This window comes from Channa argus, chromosome 4, assembly GCF_033026475.1.
Source record: "Channa argus isolate prfri chromosome 4, Channa argus male v1.0, whole genome shotgun sequence".
Classification (NCBI taxonomy): domain Eukaryota; kingdom Metazoa; phylum Chordata; class Actinopteri; order Anabantiformes; family Channidae; genus Channa; species Channa argus.
The window spans coordinates 24945209-24966055 of NC_090200.1; the positions used below are offsets into that span (position 1 = coordinate 24945209).

General features: G+C 39.1%; 1 protein-coding gene across 2 annotated transcripts; it reads right to left on the reverse strand.

Moving 5' to 3' along the window:
• Nucleotides 1-70: 70 nt before the first annotated feature.
• Nucleotides 71-19509, reverse strand: edc4 (enhancer of mRNA decapping 4). Of its 2 annotated transcripts, none has more exons than XM_067500695.1 (30): nt 19294-19509; nt 18423-18579; nt 18194-18305; nt 17816-17915; nt 17316-17502; nt 16784-16931; nt 16185-16289; nt 15801-15913; nt 15601-15684; nt 15402-15497; nt 14993-15092; nt 14523-14703; nt 14235-14301; nt 13909-14000; nt 13181-13359; nt 12586-12665; nt 11962-12094; nt 11548-11840; nt 11083-11316; nt 10749-10850; nt 10369-10512; nt 9907-9943; nt 9578-9725; nt 9154-9309; nt 7976-8091; nt 7709-7874; nt 6893-7079; nt 5340-5559; nt 4637-4800; nt 71-2462 (listed from the first exon to the last, which is right to left on the reverse strand). In XM_067500695.1, the coding sequence occupies exons 1-30, from the start codon at nt 19379-19381 to the stop codon at nt 2279-2281; spliced, it is 4173 nt and encodes a 1390-aa protein (XP_067356796.1). In that variant the 5' UTR covers nt 19382-19509; the 3' UTR covers nt 71-2278. The 2 variants fall into 2 exon arrangements, with proteins under 2 accessions (XP_067356796.1, XP_067356795.1); XM_067500694.1 differs by having other exon boundaries at nt 13181-13362.
• Nucleotides 19510-20847: the final 1338 nt, after the last annotated feature.

Sequence of the window (20847 nt, forward strand, 5' to 3'; positions counted from 1 at the left end):
TAGAAGTCATAAACCTACAAAAAGAAGCAGCTCAATTTACATCTGTGTCTGGAATAATAAAGACAATGAAATCAGTCCGTTTTTTTAATTCCAAAATGTTTAGAGTAAAAGAAACTGAAAGATTACAACATAAACATCCAAGCAGAGGGTAATAAACACAATGTAAAGAGAAAAACAAATGACAAGACACCACTCTCACTCAGGGTGAAGCAGGAGTCAACCTGTACAACGAGCCGTCTCTGAGAGGTGAAGTATAGTCTAAGGACTTGACTGGGCTCATCTTTATCTTACACTGAAAGGAGCATTCAAATATCTGCACAAAGCAACTGTCTAGAGACAAATGTTTGCAAACAAAGTGTACAGGTAGCTCCTCTGCTTCGCTGTTTGAGCCTTACCTAGATACATTAACTAAATACTTGTAAAAGTGTCTGACCTTTTTTTTTTTTTTTTTTTTTTGTCCTTTCGGCTTATCCTGTGAGTTCAGGGTCACCACAGCCGATAATTTGTGGGACTGCTGTGGGATAAATCCTGAACATTACACTTTGTCTAAAGGCCCAAATGGGATCAAATATCCAAAACAGATAAAATATAGTAAGGCACTTTCTAGACAAATCCAACTTAACAGACTCTAAACACAGGTCAAATTAATAACTTTATTTTACAATCAGCAAAACAGTGCGGCCACCCTGTAATTCAACAATGTGTGTAAATGGGCTGTACACAAATTATCATACACTTTCAACAGATGAACAAATGGTGCATTTGCAACCTAAAAGCAGGCTGTTTAGTGCCTGATAAATCAGATACTGACTGTCAGAGCAGGAATGATTTTTAACTTCAAAACCTAAAAAGGACAAGCTAGTGAATATTTGCACTCCAACTACGTGCTGCCTCCTAAAGTCGAAGAAAAGTAACTGAGTTAAACGAGTTAAACACTTGGAAGTATCCTGATAAAATAACAACAGTAACAATTAAGTGTCTTTATTGTGTCGTATGACTAGTTTAACTCTTAAAGGCAGTATATAACTCTTACAAATACTAAATCTTGATTAAAAAAAAAAGGGACTGTCAGAAGAAAACACAGGGGGCAGTCTTATCAATTTACATGACTGAGCTTCACACATGGACGGCTGCGAGCCTCGATGTTGGCCTCTAAACATTCCAGATTATAAATGAGACTTTCGCAAATGTTTGTTAGAATCAAAAACATGTTTTCTTAATGCTATTTGTTTCAGGAGAAACCCTTATTAGAATGATTGGTGAAAAAAAGGCCAGATGGAAAACGTAAAATGAGATGAGCTTTTCATCCTGAATGCGTCCAAAGGAGAACCTAACAATTTCAGTGGAATAACATGTTCATCCATGCCAAAAAATATTTGGCCTGGGAAGGTTGTTGTCCACTACCTATTAAGAAATAACTGAGTAGAGAAATTTCACCAACACAAATTGGCTTTGGATGTTTCTGGTTGCTGGGGTTAGTGTTTATTTGTTTGTTTGTTTGTTTATTTATTTATTTAAGATTTCAACTGAAGACTGCATAATCCTGCAGTAACTGAAATTACCTCTAGCAAGTATGTGTTGAAGAAAAATAACTGTGTCCAGGCCTATTCCACTTGCTTTTAAGGCAAAGACACAAGGCTTTCTTTCGTTCTCCTGTTGCTCGTCCCATAACTCAGCACGTCTGACTACTGGGTCAGAGGGACACGTACGAAACACAAGAAACAGCGATGTTTGGCCTTGTGGACTACTAAGCTGAACATTCCTTAAGTCGTATGCATATTTAAATGACGTGACATCAAACAAGTGTCAGAGTATTTTGTTTCTGGGATTATCACTTCTGAGACAGTCTTTTGCTTCTTCATTAGGGATAAAAGGATGACAGAGCAGAACACCTAGAGAAAAATCTGCAGTAACAAAGGTCTGGAAAAATCTACAGGGACATAATAGTTTCTTTAACAGACATGAACAACAATCATTCCTTCCAGACGATTTTGTCCTGCATTGAAGTTATAGCTGGGAAGAAACTGTAACAAAAAGAGTTTATTTGACACATCAATGGTGCAGTTAAGAGGAAGAATGGGAAGAAATGGTTGGGGAAAGAAAAAGCTGAATTTAGGCTTGTGTTGTGTTCTTCAGCCACGATTTCAACCGCTTATTTTCCATTTCCAACCAACAACACCAAATGGCTCAAAGTGTGTAGTTGTGTTTGAACAAAAATGGCCTCATGATTTGTATCTTAGGGGTGACAACTCCTCTGCACCAGACTGTAATTCAAGGACTAGTGGTTGACGAGACCCTGTAGCATCATCATCAAGCGCCGCGCCCTCTTGCTAACTGGGCAGTGGGGGTCCTGCTGCAGGAAGGTAAAGAGCTTCGGTCTCACCTGCCCCAAAACTGACGACAAGTGGTCTCTTGTAAGGGGGTCGCTGTGATCCAGATTCATCACTGCATCCTCCAGGTAGCTGCACAGAGGGGGAGAGACGTTAGAAAACACTTAATATGAAGACTAAACGGTCTTCATATTAAAACCATATTATCTAAACCGCTCACAACTACGTTGATACCATGAGACCGACTTTAGACAGGGTGACACAAATGTATTAAAGGCGCAAAGAGTTGTGTTCATTTTCATTCTGTGTGGAGAAAATTATATGAAAATGAAACAAAGTTCATGTGTACAATCTGAAACTCCTCATTCAAGCCATCATTCATTCAGAGATAAAAGCAAGGATACATTTAGAGACTTTGAGTTTTGACCCTTGAAGCAGCTGCAAGGGACAGAAAGACAAGGCCAGTTCTATCAATGCCTCTATCTTTTGCACTTTAGATGTCAAGCATCGTCCTTCAACACCTTACCGATTGACAGCCAACTTGTTTTGCTCATCACGTGCATCCTGTCCTCTCACCTGGGTAACACTACATTTATCTCCTCAGTTAATTGTTTTAGTCAGGCATCTGGTGGTACGCCTGTCCACAATTGCTCTGTTGATCTGCCACCTTCAGCGTCTTTACCTTTTCAATGACCCTCCCTTTGTCTCTGTGCACATCCTGATCTCTGTCTAACATTAGAGTTGCTTCCACATCACTAGCTGGCTTTCAGCCAGAAATCCCCACATCACAGGTCTATCAAATCCCCATAACTATGCTGACACACTCTTTAAAGAGACATTTAATGCACGTAACACTACAGCTACTCAGTGTATTTTCATAGTTAATGTGCTGCAGGAAAAAACTAAACTGCATTCAAACCTTTCAAAGACTTGAATAAAATCCATTAAGTTGCCTTAATTTTCCACCGGTTCACATTACTCTCATGCGAACAGCTGATAATTTTGCTGAGACAGCAAATTTTGCGGACTATGACACCTTCTTGAGTCCTAAAAACCCTAGGAGGGCTTTTTTTCTCTTTGGTAATCTTTTATCATTTAGATATGATCTATGAGACATACAGTAAGAAAGGCTCCATTTTCTCATGCAAAGGCTTAAAAAGTGCTTTAAGTCTCAGGAATACTGTACATTACCCATCTGTGGCATATTGTATACATGTGTTGTGATTTTTGTATTACCCTGATATTACCCGACTTGTATTTCCATGGATTTCTTCTACATGTCTGAAATACATATTTACTGATGAGGGCAAAGGTGATACGATGTTCAAATGTTCAGTAATTTGTCCAGTTTTAATTTTATCTACTCAACTCTTTTACACCACCAAAATGTGAATCTCTGTTCTAATAATGCTTCACTACCGCCCTCATCTCTTTCTCCAGATGGCACAGTGCAGCACCAGAGGGCTGTATCAGCAGCAGCAGCAGGCAGGTGATCCAGACACATCTGCACTGTAAAGGGACTCTTATAGAGAACATGGTTTTCTGGGGATGGAATAAAGGAGGGGACACTGGAAGCAAGGATTCAGAAGAGAAAAGGATATAAAGTGAATGAGCCGTGGACTCATTGACGAGTTCCATTCACACACTGTGAATAACAGCACAACATAAACTGCTAAAAGAATGGGGGTGGGGGCAGAGTGACTGAACAACACGATGAAAGGACAAGGACATGAAAGAACAGAAAGGTAGAGCTCCAAAAAACTAAAGCTTTACACAGGATCATCCATGCTCCCTGGACAGCTTTGTCACAGGGTGATGGGGTGAGTCATTTAGGACTTTTTAGCACTCAGATGAAGAATAATAGACATGCAGTTGAAATAAGATGGGGAACTAACATTTAGGCAAAGACTGGCTTTATTACTGGACAGGATTGACAGGATCTAGCTTGTATGGGATGTATGCATGTAATGCACTTTAAAACACACAAACTGTTTGACTAAACTTTGTGACTAAACGAAGTGAAAGTTAGGACATTATGGGAAGCAGTAAATTTATACAGTTCGCAGGTTTCTGATTAAAACCAATGACATTTTCCAAAACTGCCAAAATATGCTGCTGCATTGCAAAACAGCTCTTACATCAAACTACAGCAGTGTGAGACAGTCATTTATTAATGAGAATATATAATATCCTACAGATTGTAACAAGAAAGAGTGACTGTATTCTGTGCATCACTGTTAAAGTTTATGAATAATCTGGTAACTGGTGTTATTAAAGTGCACACAGTAAGACATGACATATCTCACCTGATTTTGAGTTCGGAACGGGTTGAGAGGTTGGAGGAAAGCTGCTGGATGAGCGACAGCAGCACAGGCTGGCTGAGGGGGCAGGGGTTCTGACCAAACACCTGCTGCGAGTCGATGGTCTCACACACGTACAAGACCAGATTCAGATCTGTTGCTGACAGAGCCTGGGGGGGGATGGGAGGGGTTCAGAGTAAACCATTTTATGCAATGAATCCTTGACACTGTCAGTTTAAATGTCTCCTTCTCTGGAAGAAGTACAATCTTGTCCAATAACAATGAGGCAACAAAACAATTGAGCATCAACTACATGTTCCTTACTGGGAGAATTTCTAAAACTGGGCTGATATGTCAGTACAGTCTGTCTATTTTTTGTTGAAAACCCAAAAGGCTATGGAGGATCTAAAGTCTGTCCGTAGACATGTCGAATCCAAGAGTGTGTCATGGTCACTTAGAGCAGCTATGAAGTTATTTAGGGCAGAAAACCACAAGCATAACAAGTGTGTGAAGCACTGCTAATGCACTAATGGGACCTGCAAGTGGGACTATGTGAAGCAGCCACAGTATAATGGCTTTGTGAGCCATGCGTGTATTAGTGAACAGGTTTCGCGAGGGTGTTAATTATGTGCATTCATAATAAACTGGAAAATGCAAGTCAGCCGCAGAGGCTGACATATGCACAATGCTACACCTGGTTGTGTGTTACCTGCTGGAAAGCCTGGTTGAGCTGGCCCTGCTGGAGGAGCTGCAGGATGTTGGCCTGCTGCGTCTGGTAGTCGAGGTGTGCTGTAGGGACGGGTGTGCCGGCTGCTGACCTCATCGCCTGCATGATGCTGGAGGTGACCACTGCCTGCTGCTCTTTCATTGCCAGGCTCACCTCCCCTTTGACAATTCGCTGCACATGGCTAAGAATAGACTCCTGCAAACTGGGCAGGAAAAGGATAGGAAAGAAGGTGGGGATAGAAAGAGTTATCCTGCACATTACTTGTATATTCAGGCATTTTATGCTACATTGTAGCAGATTGGCAATGGCAACAAAAAGCCTATTTGTGTGCTTCATTGGGACATCTTCCCTCATTTCAAATAATTTTGAATATAACAGACTAATAACTATAACAATAATTTAATCTCAGAGTAAAAAAAGATTTGGCTCAGCTCAGTCTGGCATTGTCATGTTTTGAAGATTTTAAAGTTTTAGTTGGTCAACTACTTTTTTTCTCTGCCACGCCCCCACAAATCTATAAACTCTTGAGGCCATGAAATTAATTGCAAAGGGAATAAGAGACTCGATCGAATTTATGTTCTTACATTAGCCACAGGATTAAGCTTTGCTTGTTCCTACTCTCCAACCTATTATGCACCTGCTCAATAGGCAGTGCATAAAAAGCCAGGACTGCTGGCATAGGCTCACAGGCAGGACTGCTAATATGCATATCTGATATTAAAAACCTCTGCTTGGAAATTCAATCAACACCATTAGATCAATTGCTTCAACTAATACCACTCAACAGGATTTTTAATACATGTGACAGCTCATAGGACTGAGTGTGCAATTGTCAGTATTTTTTAAACGTTTTAATTTAAAAAAAAATGAAGTGACAAGAGCACTTTTTTTAATACATTGCTAGACTCCGCATTTTGCCTGCATATGTACAATAAAGTTAGAGCAAGTAAAGGTGAAAACTTATTACACTGAACTAGTGCAAGGGATTAAAGGATGGGTTAAATAACTACAGACCAAGAACATTTTATTGGATTACTTGAAGGTACCACCAAAAAGTGAGCAGTTTCTCCTGAGCAGTGTGTGTGTGTGTGTGTGTGTGTGTGCGCGCGTGTGTTTCAGCATTTGACCAAGGGCAGGGCTCAGCATCTACACACAGCAAGCAGAAAGCAGAGCAGAGAGCCCATGGAGGAGAATATTAAATCTTGATGTCCAACTGACAACAGCCATCTTTGTTAATGTGTTTGCAACCAAAACTTTGTTGAGAAAAAGCCAAAACAAAGATTAATTTACCAAAACTTTAAAAACAAAACATATAGAAAAGCCATATTTTCAGTTCTACCACTGTCTTCAAAGCTAAAACGAATACTGGTTACACAAATTATATATGTAGTCTAAAGAAGAAAGTGTAAATTATTCAGCGTAGAATCCCTTTTAAATGTGACCACAAAAGGGGGGGGGGAAAAAAAAAGTTTCACAAGCACCTTTCTAATCACAAGTGGTTAACTGTGATTGATGAGAGATAGCAGGATACATACTTTCCCACCATCATCTGGATCTGGTGTTGGACCTCTGCCCGGACGGAAGCTGTGATGCTATTGGTCATTTGATCGGTGGAGCTTTGGAAGCTGTCGATCATTTGCTGGAGTTGGCCAACCATAGGGTCTCTTGTCTCCTGCTCTCTCTGCTTTCTGTTCTTCATATGAGTCTCAAGCTGCTGGATGTCTGCAAAGATCACAGTACAAAAATAATTCATATCTTCCCTCACAAAATAAACAACTTACAGTAATACAAAACGGAGGTTTTCATGCATGGTGTTTCAATATGGATACTATATATAGATATGTACACTTCTAAATATATAGACATGTACTAATATTTTTACAATCTTGACACGAAGCACTGAAAAAAAGAAGAAATTCTGAGCATAAACAACACTGTTGAAGGCTTGCACAGTATTTAGGTGGTAACTCAAATGTTAATGCAGCATTTAAAATATATAGTGGTCACCTCCTGAAAGTGAGCACAAACAGAAATTGAAAATAAACAGACTGCTGATTAACAGTGCCCTGGCTCAGTCTGAAAGCTGTCCTTTAGCTTTTTGAAAGAGATGGCTATTTAATTAGACATCCAAGGTCAGATACAAGGAAGGATTAACAAAGAAAAAAAATGACACCTGCCACCAGATAATCTTCAAGGGACAGTGTTTAAAACATAAAGATTTTGAGGTTCTTTTTGTTTTCATAACAATAAAGTAAAAGTCGCTAATTTGACCTTGTGCTACAGTAGGTCAAATCAACAAAATGTTGACATTTCTTTACTGACAATTTTGATGTTTATTAGGGCTGCCTTACATTCTTGTGTTCCTTGTTTAAAGCTGTCATTGATTTGCTGAAACATGGACTGGCAGCCTCTTTCAAAAACAGGTAGCACAATGCTCTGGAAGGCATCCTTATATGCTGCCTGGATGGGCCCCTGCATCGCTTCAGCTGCTGCTCGACCAATCGCATCTGTTGTGTTCTAGAAGCAGAAAGATGATTTGTGTAGAGAAAAGACACAAGGCTTATCCTCCAAAAGATAAAAACCTATGCAAACATGTAGTGGAGTAAGCCAGGTGTTACCTTAGATTTGACCACTTTGGTGACATTGTCCTTCAGGGTGACCTCCACAGCTGTCAGCTTAGCAGCAATTGTGTTGGTCAACTGACCTGTTACAGGCTCCAGACTCTTAGAGATGGCTACAGAGGGAAAATAATCAGCAAGACATAGTAGAAAGGACTCTATTGCACGTGATAAAAGACAGGAAGATCTTATCTTCAAATAAGAGTGCAGGACAGGTGAGGCCAAATAAATAATTCAGAGACTGCTTCACTGTAGTGTCACAGTCCAACACCTCGCACCTGTCTATAATGATCTAATATCTGCAATTATTATTTTACAGCCTAATATGTCCATTTTCATGTGATGCAAATCTATGCATACTAACTATTAGCTAGTTAGTTAGCAAAGAAGATAACATAATTTTAAGATTTACATAATGTAGCAAATTTACAATAAATGCTGTGCTAAACAGGCAATTCTGATGGATTGTAAATTAAGGATGTATACTGCCCCCCAGTGGTATCACAACAAAAAGGCAGCATGTAGCGAGGCTTTAATGACCGTATGAGGCTATGAAGGCTGTAAAGAGGCTATAAAGCTCCAAAAAGCTGCAGCGCAAGTCATGCATTCACAAATGTTGGAGTACCTTGTTTGGCTAAAATTGACATACAAATTCATGGGCAGATTTTGTGGGCCTCACACTAAGGTGAACGCTATTAGGTGTTTTCAATGTTACTGTATGTGGAACCACTAGTGTTGTAGTCTATATAATAATGTTTTATTCCACAATCTCCAAAAAAACCTTTGCATTGCATCTTTTGATAGTACATAACTTGTCATTGATCAGACTCAAAATGCATATCATCTCCATGTACAACATTTTTCCCCCCCACAACCTGCAGAAGACCTGTGTCTGGAAAATAGACACCACCACCAATATTCTGCATATTGTTATTTTTGTAGTGTCTTTTTCTTCTCTTTGCATTAATGTCAACACTTGCAGGCAAGACATTTGAAGAAACACATTTTTAAATGGAGCAAAGTTTAAAAGTATCTTATATACAGCTAAAGCTGTCGCATTATTTACACTGCCAACCTCGTTTCAACCTTTTATTCGTGTCCATCACCTTACAGCTTAATTGTGAACTGTACATTGGTTTCTATTTTTGCCGTGCATGTGTGTGTGTAGGTGTACTTACTCTGTGGCACTGTTTTCTTCATTTCCTCTCGTAGCACTTTGTCTACTCTGCTGGTGAGCGCTGAGCTGAGGGTGTGGCTAAGCTGCTGGCTGACCTGTTCCAGAAGCTGCTGTTGATGATTCTGACTCTCCGCCAGAACTCTCTCCAGTTTGCGCTCTGACACGAATGGTCAAGGCTCAAAATACTATGGCATGAAGGATGTCCATCAAGCCAGGCATGTTTACAGCAAATGCATTGTACATGTCTTGCATATAAAACTTCAGCTTCAGGATTTTTTGCTCAATCCAATTCTAATTTTGAATTATGGGATCAGGGGTTTAGATTAGGCTCAACTATTTCTTCAGAACGTTTAATGGGTGATGGAAATATAAACTAAACTAACTATTAAAAGATGATAAATGACTATGAAAACACAAAAGGATACGTTCTTGTTCCTGGTGGTTTGTTAGGGAATGCTCTACCTGGGCCATAATAGAGCTCTGCATGGATTCAATCTGTCTGCGGAGTTCAGTTAACTCCCTCTGCTGGCTACGCAGGAGCATCAATAATTCATTCTGTACTTCTGCATTCACCTGAGTAAAATTAAAAATAGATTGAAAAAAAATTATATACGTCAACCAAGGATGGTGATGAAAACACAGTAATGTCACCTGAATTAATTAACATTTTTAACGGATCAGAAACACCAGAAAACACAGAACACATATTCTGGAATATAATGATATATCATCGATTTTTTTGTGATTACCTTACCTGACTAGAGTCCATTTGCCTGCACTGAGAATGTTCACTGTAAACAAAGTGTGCAAAAATTATGTGTCAATACTAAGACTGATAAATCATAAACCTAAAACTCATAATCTTCCTGTGACATATTTAGTTGAACACAATAAATTACAGTCAAATGTTAAACGAAATACCATTAACACCAATTAAGTATTTGGAGCTACAGTACAAGTCTGATCTTTACCTTAGCTGGAAAATAAACACATCCTTAGGTACGGAACTCTAACACTGTTAGATGAAGTCAATGAATGAGGTCAGAGTAGTGTCAGTAATTTCTTATTTCAATTAATTTTGCTACTTGTCATGGAAACAAAGTGAAAACCCGCTAATAAATGCTCAAATACAACCAAGCCAGAGAGCATAGACATGATTTCTTTAGTTCCCCTATCAAATTTTTTTTTATTTCATTAATATCAAACTTCAAAATACCTGTCATCTTTCTTGCTCTTCCTCTTAAGCTTTGGCGAGCCTCGTGGTGAGGTCTTCCAGTCCTTAACTGGGAGTCTGTGAGAGGAGCGAGATGCACAGTTCCCTGTGGAAGATGCCAGGCTGGCCACCTCATTATCTGGATCACTGGGTAGAAAGACAGATCAAAAGCATACTACAGTAAGAAAGCTGCTGTAGCAATTTTGGTATACTGGATGATAGATCTGGATACTGGAATATTTTCTCATGATCTTGAAAAAGTATAAATAAAGTTATGCTCTAAATGAACACCATGCTTACTTTGTGATAACCTCTGTGATAATGATAATAGTTGTGCAAATTTATTTGCATATACGAGGTGATGGTGTGTTAATTTGTGTTACCTGTGTTCTGCACCAGGGTCCTGATTGTCATTCTGTGTATGATGATAGGAGCGGCGATGGTAAGGGGAGCTCATATGTCTATCCTTTGACTCCTCTCTTGAGCTACAACACAGTAAACATATTACACACCTGTTTCTGATGAATGTTTTCTGCTGCTTTCACAAGTAAACTGACCATTGTCTATGCCATACATTTGCATATTAAAAGTTTTAGGTTATAAATAACAAAACCAGTCAACACAGGGTGACCATCCCTGCCACTCACTAAATGTGAGAGGCAACATGAAACCTTATGTTTGGTGCTGAATTTTAAATATATGCGTAGGAATTTTTACCAATCTCCAAGACCATTGTCCCTGAGACTGTTCCTGGTTTCTCTGGTGATATCAGGTGCAGCTGGCCAAGGTGTATGAGTAACACTCCCATCTGAGGACCCTCCACCCACCCCAGGGTTCTCTTGTGAAAAGGCATTCTCAAGCAGAGATGGAGTGTGGCTAAGTCTAGCCTCAGACTCCCCAGCCGCCCCACCTCCTGGCCCATCGGCACCTCCGAGCTCGAGGGGCAACAGGCTGAGACGAGAAATACAGTACTTTAATAATGAAACCATATTGGAGTTCTTAGCAAACTTTTGATAACTCTTAAGTTAATGTATGCTATTTTTAAAGTTTTATACCTTGCAAACAATATCAGGGTTTTATTCATGTTTTATTTTATTCAAGAGGATCATTTAGCCAACTCTATACATTTTCTTGACTTGTATAATATATCATAACAAATATCAGGTTTGCATTTCAACGTACCTGTTGTTGGTAGTGCGCGGTGAGGTGAGCAGGTGCAGAGCAGAGGCAGCAGAGGCCATGCTGTCTGTCTGGAGAGCAGAAAGTGGTAAAGGTTCTAAACTGGACACTAATCCACGCTGAAGCTGCAGTGTCTGGGATGCAATCTCTGGAATGTCCTGGGACATTGCTGTAGAGGCTGATGAGATGACATCTGGGGAGCGAGCCCTGGTCGGAGAGGCCAGCGGTGGCAAGAGGGGAGAATCCAGGACCTGAGGGCTGTCAAGTGCAATAGGGCTGCTAGGGGGCACCAAAGCCTGATTACAAAAAAAAAGAAAAAAAAGAAAAAGAGAGTGTATTAACAAATACCACATACACAGATCATGCCATAAGCATATTGAGGGACTGGTAAAAGCTGGAAACAGTGACAGAAGTTACCTGCAGGTTCTCCAGTCCAGGCAGGAGCACAGCAGAAGTGCGTCTTGGGCTGCTGGTGGAAGCAGAGAGTGCCAGACTACAGCTGCTGTTGTTTTCAGCTCTATTAGGACTCAGGCTGACATCATCTACAGCTCTGCACAAAGACAAGACATATTGTGCTCAGTCATACAGCCTTACAGTCTGACCAGAGAACAAAACAGGAGCAAATTAGGTGAGTGGTTAATCCAATTGCAGTAATTGCAAGGTTTATAATTTAATTGTTCAGCTGATAAGTAAACGGTTAAAAAGCATTTTAAGTTTATTTTTTGTGCAAATAGAATATATGGGTTACTGAGTATTTGAAATGGTACCACAAAAATTTAAAAGGATAATTGATATTTTTATATAATAAAATTATTTAGATATGACATTTTTAGATAGATGAGCTACTGTACAAGAGTTATCAGCCACTATTAATCACTACATTAAGACATAAGACTTTATTAATCCCCAACGTAGAGCCATTTGTTACAGCAACTTCTCCAGCCTTTAGCTGATAGGAAAGTTAATATTAACATTTATATGCATATACAGTATTTTTATATGCATGTTTGTATTCATATGTGTTTACACAGATAAAGCTACCTGTTGGTCGAGTCAGAGTTACTACTGATAGCTGTCACAATGGTCAGACTGCTTGCACTGCTCCCTGGAGATGCTGGTACCTGCAGATTGACAAAAAATCTTTTGCTACACAATTACAATTGCTACAGTTCCTATTTTTTACAGTGTCTTATTTTCCTTTCATTTGCAATTTTTGTCAGATAAACAAAAATTAAGCACAATGCAGATGTTAAGGTAATTCACAATTAAATTCTTATGACAATTACATTAATGAGGACAATATTCCCAAAAACTTATCAGACAGAACAAACATGATTCTTCCTCAATGCCTGATGGAAAATTCACCTTAATGCAAACTAAAACACCCAAATATAAAGTAGGTCTTATGTTTGCATAGACTGTGTATTAACAGGATTTTGAGCTAGTGTCTGGAAATACAGCAACAGCACTCCACCAGGAGGTGGGTTAGGTGTTGCTAGGTGACAAAAAGATGCTTGATATGTAATGTTCAACTGCCGAAGTGTACTGGACTAAAACTCAGACAACCAGACGGTCTATTCTGTTTTGTTAATGAAGATACACAGAAGCAGTGGACATGGCTGATGAGTGTTCATACCGAACTGGGGGTCATGAAGGCATCAGGGGTCATCAGCTTGGGCATTGTCCCACTGCCAGTAGCAGAGTTTGACATGAAGTCCGCAGGAGCAGGAAGACATGGGATCTTTCTTAGGTCGGTCTGGGAGCCACTTCCTGACTCTTTGTCAGAGCTCTGGTCAGTCAGATGGTCTGAAAAGCCTGCTTGAAATACAAAATGTTAAAAGTTCTTACTTTGTATGGTAATATTCAACATACACAAAGAAATCTTCACTCTATCTTTTTGCCATTCACAATCCATATTTTTTTCGACCAACCTATTGTAAAATGTAACTTCAAGGTGAAAAACTAAAGTCTGGAAAAGAAGTGGAGAACCAAAGCCAAAGAGAAAATATTTATTATATAAAAAGGTCAAAAATCCTCTGATAGAGGTAACATTTATGTCATTAGGTATAGTTCATCTTGTTCACTGCTGGGTTCATTTGTTCAGCATTCTCACTAGAAATAACACGCTAGATTAGACAGTCATTTCGTTAAATATTTGTTGGTTCCCAACCTAGTACATTACTAACTAAACCTAAGTAAACAATGCTCTCTTGACACTACACACAAGCTCAAAAAAATGCACAGGATCGTAAAGAGGCTCAAGGAAACATACAGATGCTTAATCTCAATGGATTGAGATCTGTTCCTTGTGTCTTATTTATTTGGATTTCTTTGAAATTACTTTTTAGAAAATGAATGACTTACTAAAACCATCCTGAGAATCCGAATGGGGCAGGAAGGCTGCCGAGCTGGGCCCCAAATTGGGCTGGAACCAGATCTGGACATCCTGCAGGCTCCTGAATGTATAAATACACAAACAAATTAAGACCATCTGAATTCAGACTGAGGTTAATTGCAAGCTTCAGTGGACAAAACACAAGTGTGCATCTGCAGGTATGGCCAGTGTGTGTATCTAAAGTGACTATGACTCACTTGACTGCTAAAGATACATTTTTTGGTAAATGACATTAACACTTTAGTCTGTTCAGTACAAGCCATGGTGAGAGGACATCAGACAGTGCAAGACATACTTGGTGTGAACACAGTAGAGTTTAATCTGGATCCCCGATTTAGACTCTGTGGGTCCTTGCGTGCCCTCTGGAAGAAAACAAGCTGTGTTACTAAGGATCAATTCTGCTACATGAAATATAGAGTATGGGCTTTGGAATATCTAAATGATTAACAAAATATAGTATAAATATATTTGTGAATAAAAATTACTTGATAACATCATGATCAAAAGATAACAGGATTAAAGAAGTTATTAGCCATTTAATATGTGTATAATTTATTAAGTGTGTGTGTGTGCACGCACACACCTGTGTTAATGCTCTCACTCTCCTCTTCAGCAGGGAGGACCTCAGTGTGTCGCAATCGGGTGTGGGTGACATCCCGGACGCCAAAGCTGAGCACTGGGTGGGTCAACAGGAACTCTGACACAGCTGTGAAACTTGCCTTGCCTTTCTCCAGTTCCTGCCGCAGCTCCATCACATACAGAACCTAGCAAATAACGTCATTGAAGTATGCAATCAGGTTCAGGATGAAAAGGTGATGTGGATTAATGGAAAAACCTAGTTCTAATAAGAGTGACATTTTGTATTTCATACCATTTAATTATTTTATTTTATTCACATTAAGTTGTGTGTTAACAACATGGTGATAAAAAAATTAGCAGGAAACAGCTTAAAATGTTTAAACTATGAAAGAATAATAAGTGCAAAAGAATAACGAAAGAATAATATGGTCTGAAAAATAATTATTTTTATGCAGCTGACACCAGTGTGCTGACCTTTCTCTGTACGTCAGTAAGGATGAGATACTCAGCCGAGAGGTCCAGACTGGCCTTCAAGCTTGGCAGAGTTGATGAGTTGAATGGATCTGGAGAGAACCTACAAAGGTAAAATACTCTATAACTAGTGTTTCAATAATTTATGGTATAAGCTTAAACATTTTTTAATCATCATATTAATCATCTCTAGATTTCTCAACCTCAAACCTAACTTCTGGATTAGTCTGATTAGGTCTAACAGTTTGAACCTGAATAAAACAGACCTATAAAAAACACTTCCAAACCCAGATCTCGATTCCTCTAAACCAAGTGAACCTATGAAGATCTCTAGTCTGAAGTTAAAATTTTACAGGTACCAGTAACAGGAAATAAAAAATTTATTTTTTAAATTTTAGACCAAGAGAATAACCTGATGGTCTGTAAACATGTCCAGGAAACAGTGCACCACATCTTCAACTCTTGGTTCTGATCTGCTCCAGTTATGAGGAATCGCCAGAAAGGAACCCTGCCAACAACAGAAGAGGAAAAGCAACAACCTTAGAGTAACATATACAAACATTGTCACAATTATCCCTAAAAGCTCCATGTGTGTTCCTTTGTGTACATACTCTGGGTCCTGCCTCTTGTGGTTGTCACAGAAAAGGAGGCAGGAGAGGGGACGCCCTCCATGAGGCCGCAATTCATGAAGACATCTGGACAAAAGAGTGTAAAGAAAGACATAGAAATGAGGAAAACATCAAAGGAGGATAATAGTGTCAAAAGATCAAGAACACATTCAAACATTTAAAACACGCCAGTCTTTGCTTACCTGGGTTTGTCTTGCCCCCCTTCTATATATATCTGCCAGAACTTAATGTATCCATCATGGCTGGCCGTGGCTAACACGGTTCCATCTGGAGACAGTGCCCCTTCGCTGATCCGCTAAAGAGACAGACATGAAACAATGTTGACTCACCTTCAGTAAATCTATGTAGAACACCCAAAGTCATATACAGTAGCATGCCACTCTGTAGTTTCCTAATGCTGATTTGCTTTTTTTAATCATGCAATATCTACTCATTCCATAAAATATATATTTATTAAATATTTTCTTTGCATATTTCTTTGACAGGACAGTAGCTAATGTTGTCTTATTGTTCTGCATTTAATGTATAACTAATATGCAATAATCCTTTCAGATGCGTTTACCAACCTGGGTATGTCCCTTGATTGTAATAAGACCATCCTTTAAATCCGTGGCATTGACAGGCCAACTGCTGTTGCTGGCTCTCAAGACTTCCAGGTCCCATACTTCAGCCTACAAGACAAGGGCCACATTAAAATTAGGGATGCAGCATTTCAGGGAGCCTGCTCCTCCCAATCACTCCCCTCCAGATTCCTCCATTATTGCCCATGTAGACATTGAAGTCCCGGAGAAGGACTATTGAGTCCACAGGTGGCACCTTCTCAAAGACCCCACACAAGGTCTCCAAGAAGACCGGATAATCTGAGTGCCATTTGCTGCACTCGGCTTGCTGCCCGGCTCTCTGCCTGGCTTTCTTCGCACCCAACCCTCACTCCTGTCCCTGCAGGTGGTGGGTCCACATTTCATTTGTACAAATTTAAAAATTTTTCAAGAAGAATTATAAAATTACATTGTTATAAAACATATAAAAACAGTCTACAAAACAATATTGATGTACTTAAATTTAGTTTTAGTAAGAAATGCTCCTAAAGGTTTTAGTGTATTTACAATTCCCAAATTCTTTCCATTTTGCTAGAACAAAGACTTCTGTGTAAAAAAACAGATACCCTGTCTTCATGCAGAAGGGCCAAGGTCTGACTGGTGTCATCTTGATTCTCCTCATTGTCATCAAGGATGAATGGGCACCAGATGAGGCGACGGTGGGAGTTCAGTGGAGTGTCTTCAGGCCGTCTGATATGAACCACAATCTGATCACTGCAGGAAATAAGAGTTAAGGAAAATGGGAAAGAAGACAGTTCTAGGTTTTTCCACAGTTTCCATGTGGTCAATTTCTGTCATTACAGTAACAAAAAGAAGGGGGTAAAAAAAATTACAGGTTGACCACCATGGGCAGTCTAATGAGTCTGTGCCAACACAGCCCCATACACAGTGAGCTGTGATTCTCTTTGTGTTCTGACACCTGTTGATCATGGGTAAAATGAAATTTTTCCTACCCTAACCCCTTTCAATGCAACATTAACAGCACAAAGTAGTTTTAAGTGTATCAGTGTGTTAACTATACAAAGACAAGCAATAACATTCACACTACACACACACACACACACACATAACTTTAGGTCCTCCCACACATCAGGATACAGTATCTTGCTTTCTGTGCAGGTGAGTTGCCACATCATCAGGTTGCCTGCTTCATCTACACAGCCCAATAGGGAGGAATCAAGATGAGCAAAAGCCAGATCTGTGACGGCCCCAGTGAATCCCTTGAGTAGGGAGCGCTCAGTGGACCCCAGACTCAGGACACGGATCATAGCATGGTTGTTGGCTCCTAAAGGAAGAGGTTTTTTTTATTTTAAAGACAAACTTAAACCAAAAAGCATATCACACCACTTACTTCATCACTTATGTTATGCCAAATATCAGTTTGACGACAGAGATGGAAGTTAATGTTAATTAATTATTAAATGTTTCACTACCAACACAACTAAAATCACAACTTCCAATGCATTGGAGTGAGGCAGAAACACAAAAATATACTAATGGTCTATGGTGGTACTTGTTGATTATCGAGATCCCATGTGCTGTCTAATGTTGCGGTTATTTAAGAGTAATGTAACTATTAGTTAATATGGCATTCTAACCTCTGATGGCATAGGCCAAGAAGGAGTTGGAGACAGCTATCAGTCTGCCATAGAAATACTTGTGCTCCCAGTCGTACTTGGCAACAGGTTGAATCTTTACCTGAATGAAAATAACCAAATTAACACAATTCATGCTGACTTTTTAAACCACAGGTTATCTCCAGAAATGTTTTAATTTCTGGAGAAACACTTTAGGTTTATTCTTTTTAGAAAAACAGTGTACTTATAATTACACTTAAAATACTGTGATACCACACAACAAAGAATACAAAGCTAGTGCATAGGTCTGCATCATTAATAAGCACAGTGTTCCTTCTTTAATAAAACAAAGATTGTGACATTTCTGTAGCATCACACCGTAACACTATATTTTGTTACCTTGTTGCTGCCTCGAGCCTTGCTGTTGATGCTGGAATCTTGACTTGCCACAATCTCCACATTGTTCGAGGTGATGGGAATACAGGTGGACCCATCATCACCAGAAAGGCAGCTAAAATTGCAGCACAATAATTGAGGTGCAAATAGAGAATAATTTCGTAGAACTCAAAGAGCCCACAAATATTACAAATATAATATTTCAATTGAGTGATTCTAAGAAGCTGCTCACATGATCTGACTCTCCTGAGCGCTGCTGATGTCTGTGGAGATGGGTCTGGAAAGTTCTGACATGGTTGACAGATCGGTGCTTCCTAGAAGTCCTACCCCCAATAACCCGTTCAGCTCTCCATTAAAAGATTTTCTTTGATCGTCACCTGACGGTGCATCTGAGGAAGAACCGAAGATGATGGGATACACTGTGTGCAAAGATTTAGGCGTACTCCAACTTTCCCAAGCCAGCATTCTATTTCTTTCCGCAACATGTTTGAAATAGCTAAGTTATATATATATATATATATATATATATATATATCGAGTACTACTTCTAACATTGTGACATTGTGGCATCCAAACAATGCTAAAATGGAATTAGCCAAGAACACAGCTCCCTTTGCAGTTTGGTCGGCTACTTTTTGATAGCACCAACGCTAAAAGATTCCTAGCTATATTTATACCGCTGGAGGGCAGATGCTCCAGTATTACTTACAGTATTACTTTTATGTAGCCTGGAAGCAAAAGACACCAGAAAGTAGACTGAAACTTAAACTAGCTAGCTCACAAGGTAGCTAACGCAACGCCAAGTCTTTTACGCTGCAGTCAGCGGTCAAATAAAATAAATCTGAAGACATTAGAATACGCATACATTAGAATTATTATAAGTAAAGTAATTGACGATAAACTGGTGCTTTCGCAATGGGTTTCTTTCGTTAGCATGTAGTGCTACTACTACTATTTGCGTATGCTAACTTAGCTAACTGTAGTACAGCGGCGCGCTAATCCAATCCATATTAGCTAGCTTTCAGGCTAGCTAGCTACCTAGCATCCCATTAGCTTCTGGGGCCTAACTAGCGCAGGCGCTTTTCATTCCTATTGTAACTTACCGTTGCTGTTCCCAGGACGGTCAAGTTTGAGGATGTCCCGGAGATGCTGGGTTGCACCCTCAATATCTATATTCGAGTTGGACGCCATGGGTGAGGGAATAGGGAGACTGGGTTAATTCAGGGGGAGAGAATGATTTCTTGTGTGATGCGATTCTGTCAGTGTCCAATTCACCCACAGCAACCGTCTAAAACTTCCGTTGTGTCCGCGCCATACGCTCCGATATGTTCGTAAGTCAGGTCATTGGTTCCTACCTCTTTTCCTGATGAACCCTCACTCCTGAAAGACATAGTACCGCCCTCCACTGTCAGCCAGTGAAACTTTCAGTTGTGCCGCACTTATGCCTTTTTTATCAACCTGCACTTCTTCGAAATCTTTATAGGCATCCCATACCTTCCGGTTTTTTGCATCCCTAAAAAACACTTTACAGACACTATGGCATATTAGATTATGAACCTGAAATGTGGTCAACAGAAATTATATGCATAAATGAAACAAATAGAAACCTAAGATGAATATGAGTATAATTCCCATTTCTTGTTGGTGCTCCTTTTGAGTGTAGTAAGGGGGCTCAGATGCACAGGCCACTATTGCAGTTAATTCTTAAAAGCTTTATTAATGGGTTATGTTTGCTCATTTTTACTAGCCATTTTGATTTTACCTTTTAACAGTAATGGTTTACCTTTTGAAGGCAGTGAGAAGCTCAAGTGATGAAATATAGAGGATTATTATTTTTGGAGTAATGATACTCAGCAAATTAAATGGAAATCAAGTAATTTATTTAACTTTTTAGCACCTAAATACAAATTTGGATCAAAAAGTTTGTAATGCATGGTTTCAAATAGAGAAAACTGCTATTGGAGAATAATTTAAGGTGGCCCCATGAACCCCATTTTTATAAGAGTTAAAACAAGGTTAGGATTTCTGTAACACAAAAAAACCTGTATTGACTTTCTGAGTATAAACATAATGTATATTGTTATATATTGAAATAAGTGGAAATACTTAAGAAACTTTACTTAATGTTTAGTTTTGACACAATGGCCCACTGAATAAAGTTCAGTACATACAAATTTGCACTTATTACTGACCTTTGACATTTTTCCCAACCAGCTGGATCATAGTGCATACAAATGAGGTATCTTCAGTTCTTCAGCTGGTTATTTGATAACCTATTAACCAAATTAAAGACGTTGTTACATTTCCACATAACTTGTAAATTTCTCTCTAACATGTAACTGACAAAATGTAAGATAAAGGAAAGTAAGACTTTAACAGAATATATTAAATAAATAAAAAGGGCCTGGAGAGGGTTTTTTTTTTTTTTAAGAAAGAATGAAATACCTCACTTCACTTCACTCAACTCTTAACTGCATTTAGCATCAAATATTTAATCCTTTAGCCTATACTAGTAACAATGCTGATTGGTTTCACCTTTGGTTTATTAATTCAAATATTCAGTTGGATTAAATATCAGTACGAAAGTGTAATTTTAATGATTTTTCCTCCCCCCTTTCTTTATTTTTGTCAGTTGCTGGTTATTTTAGAGAAATATT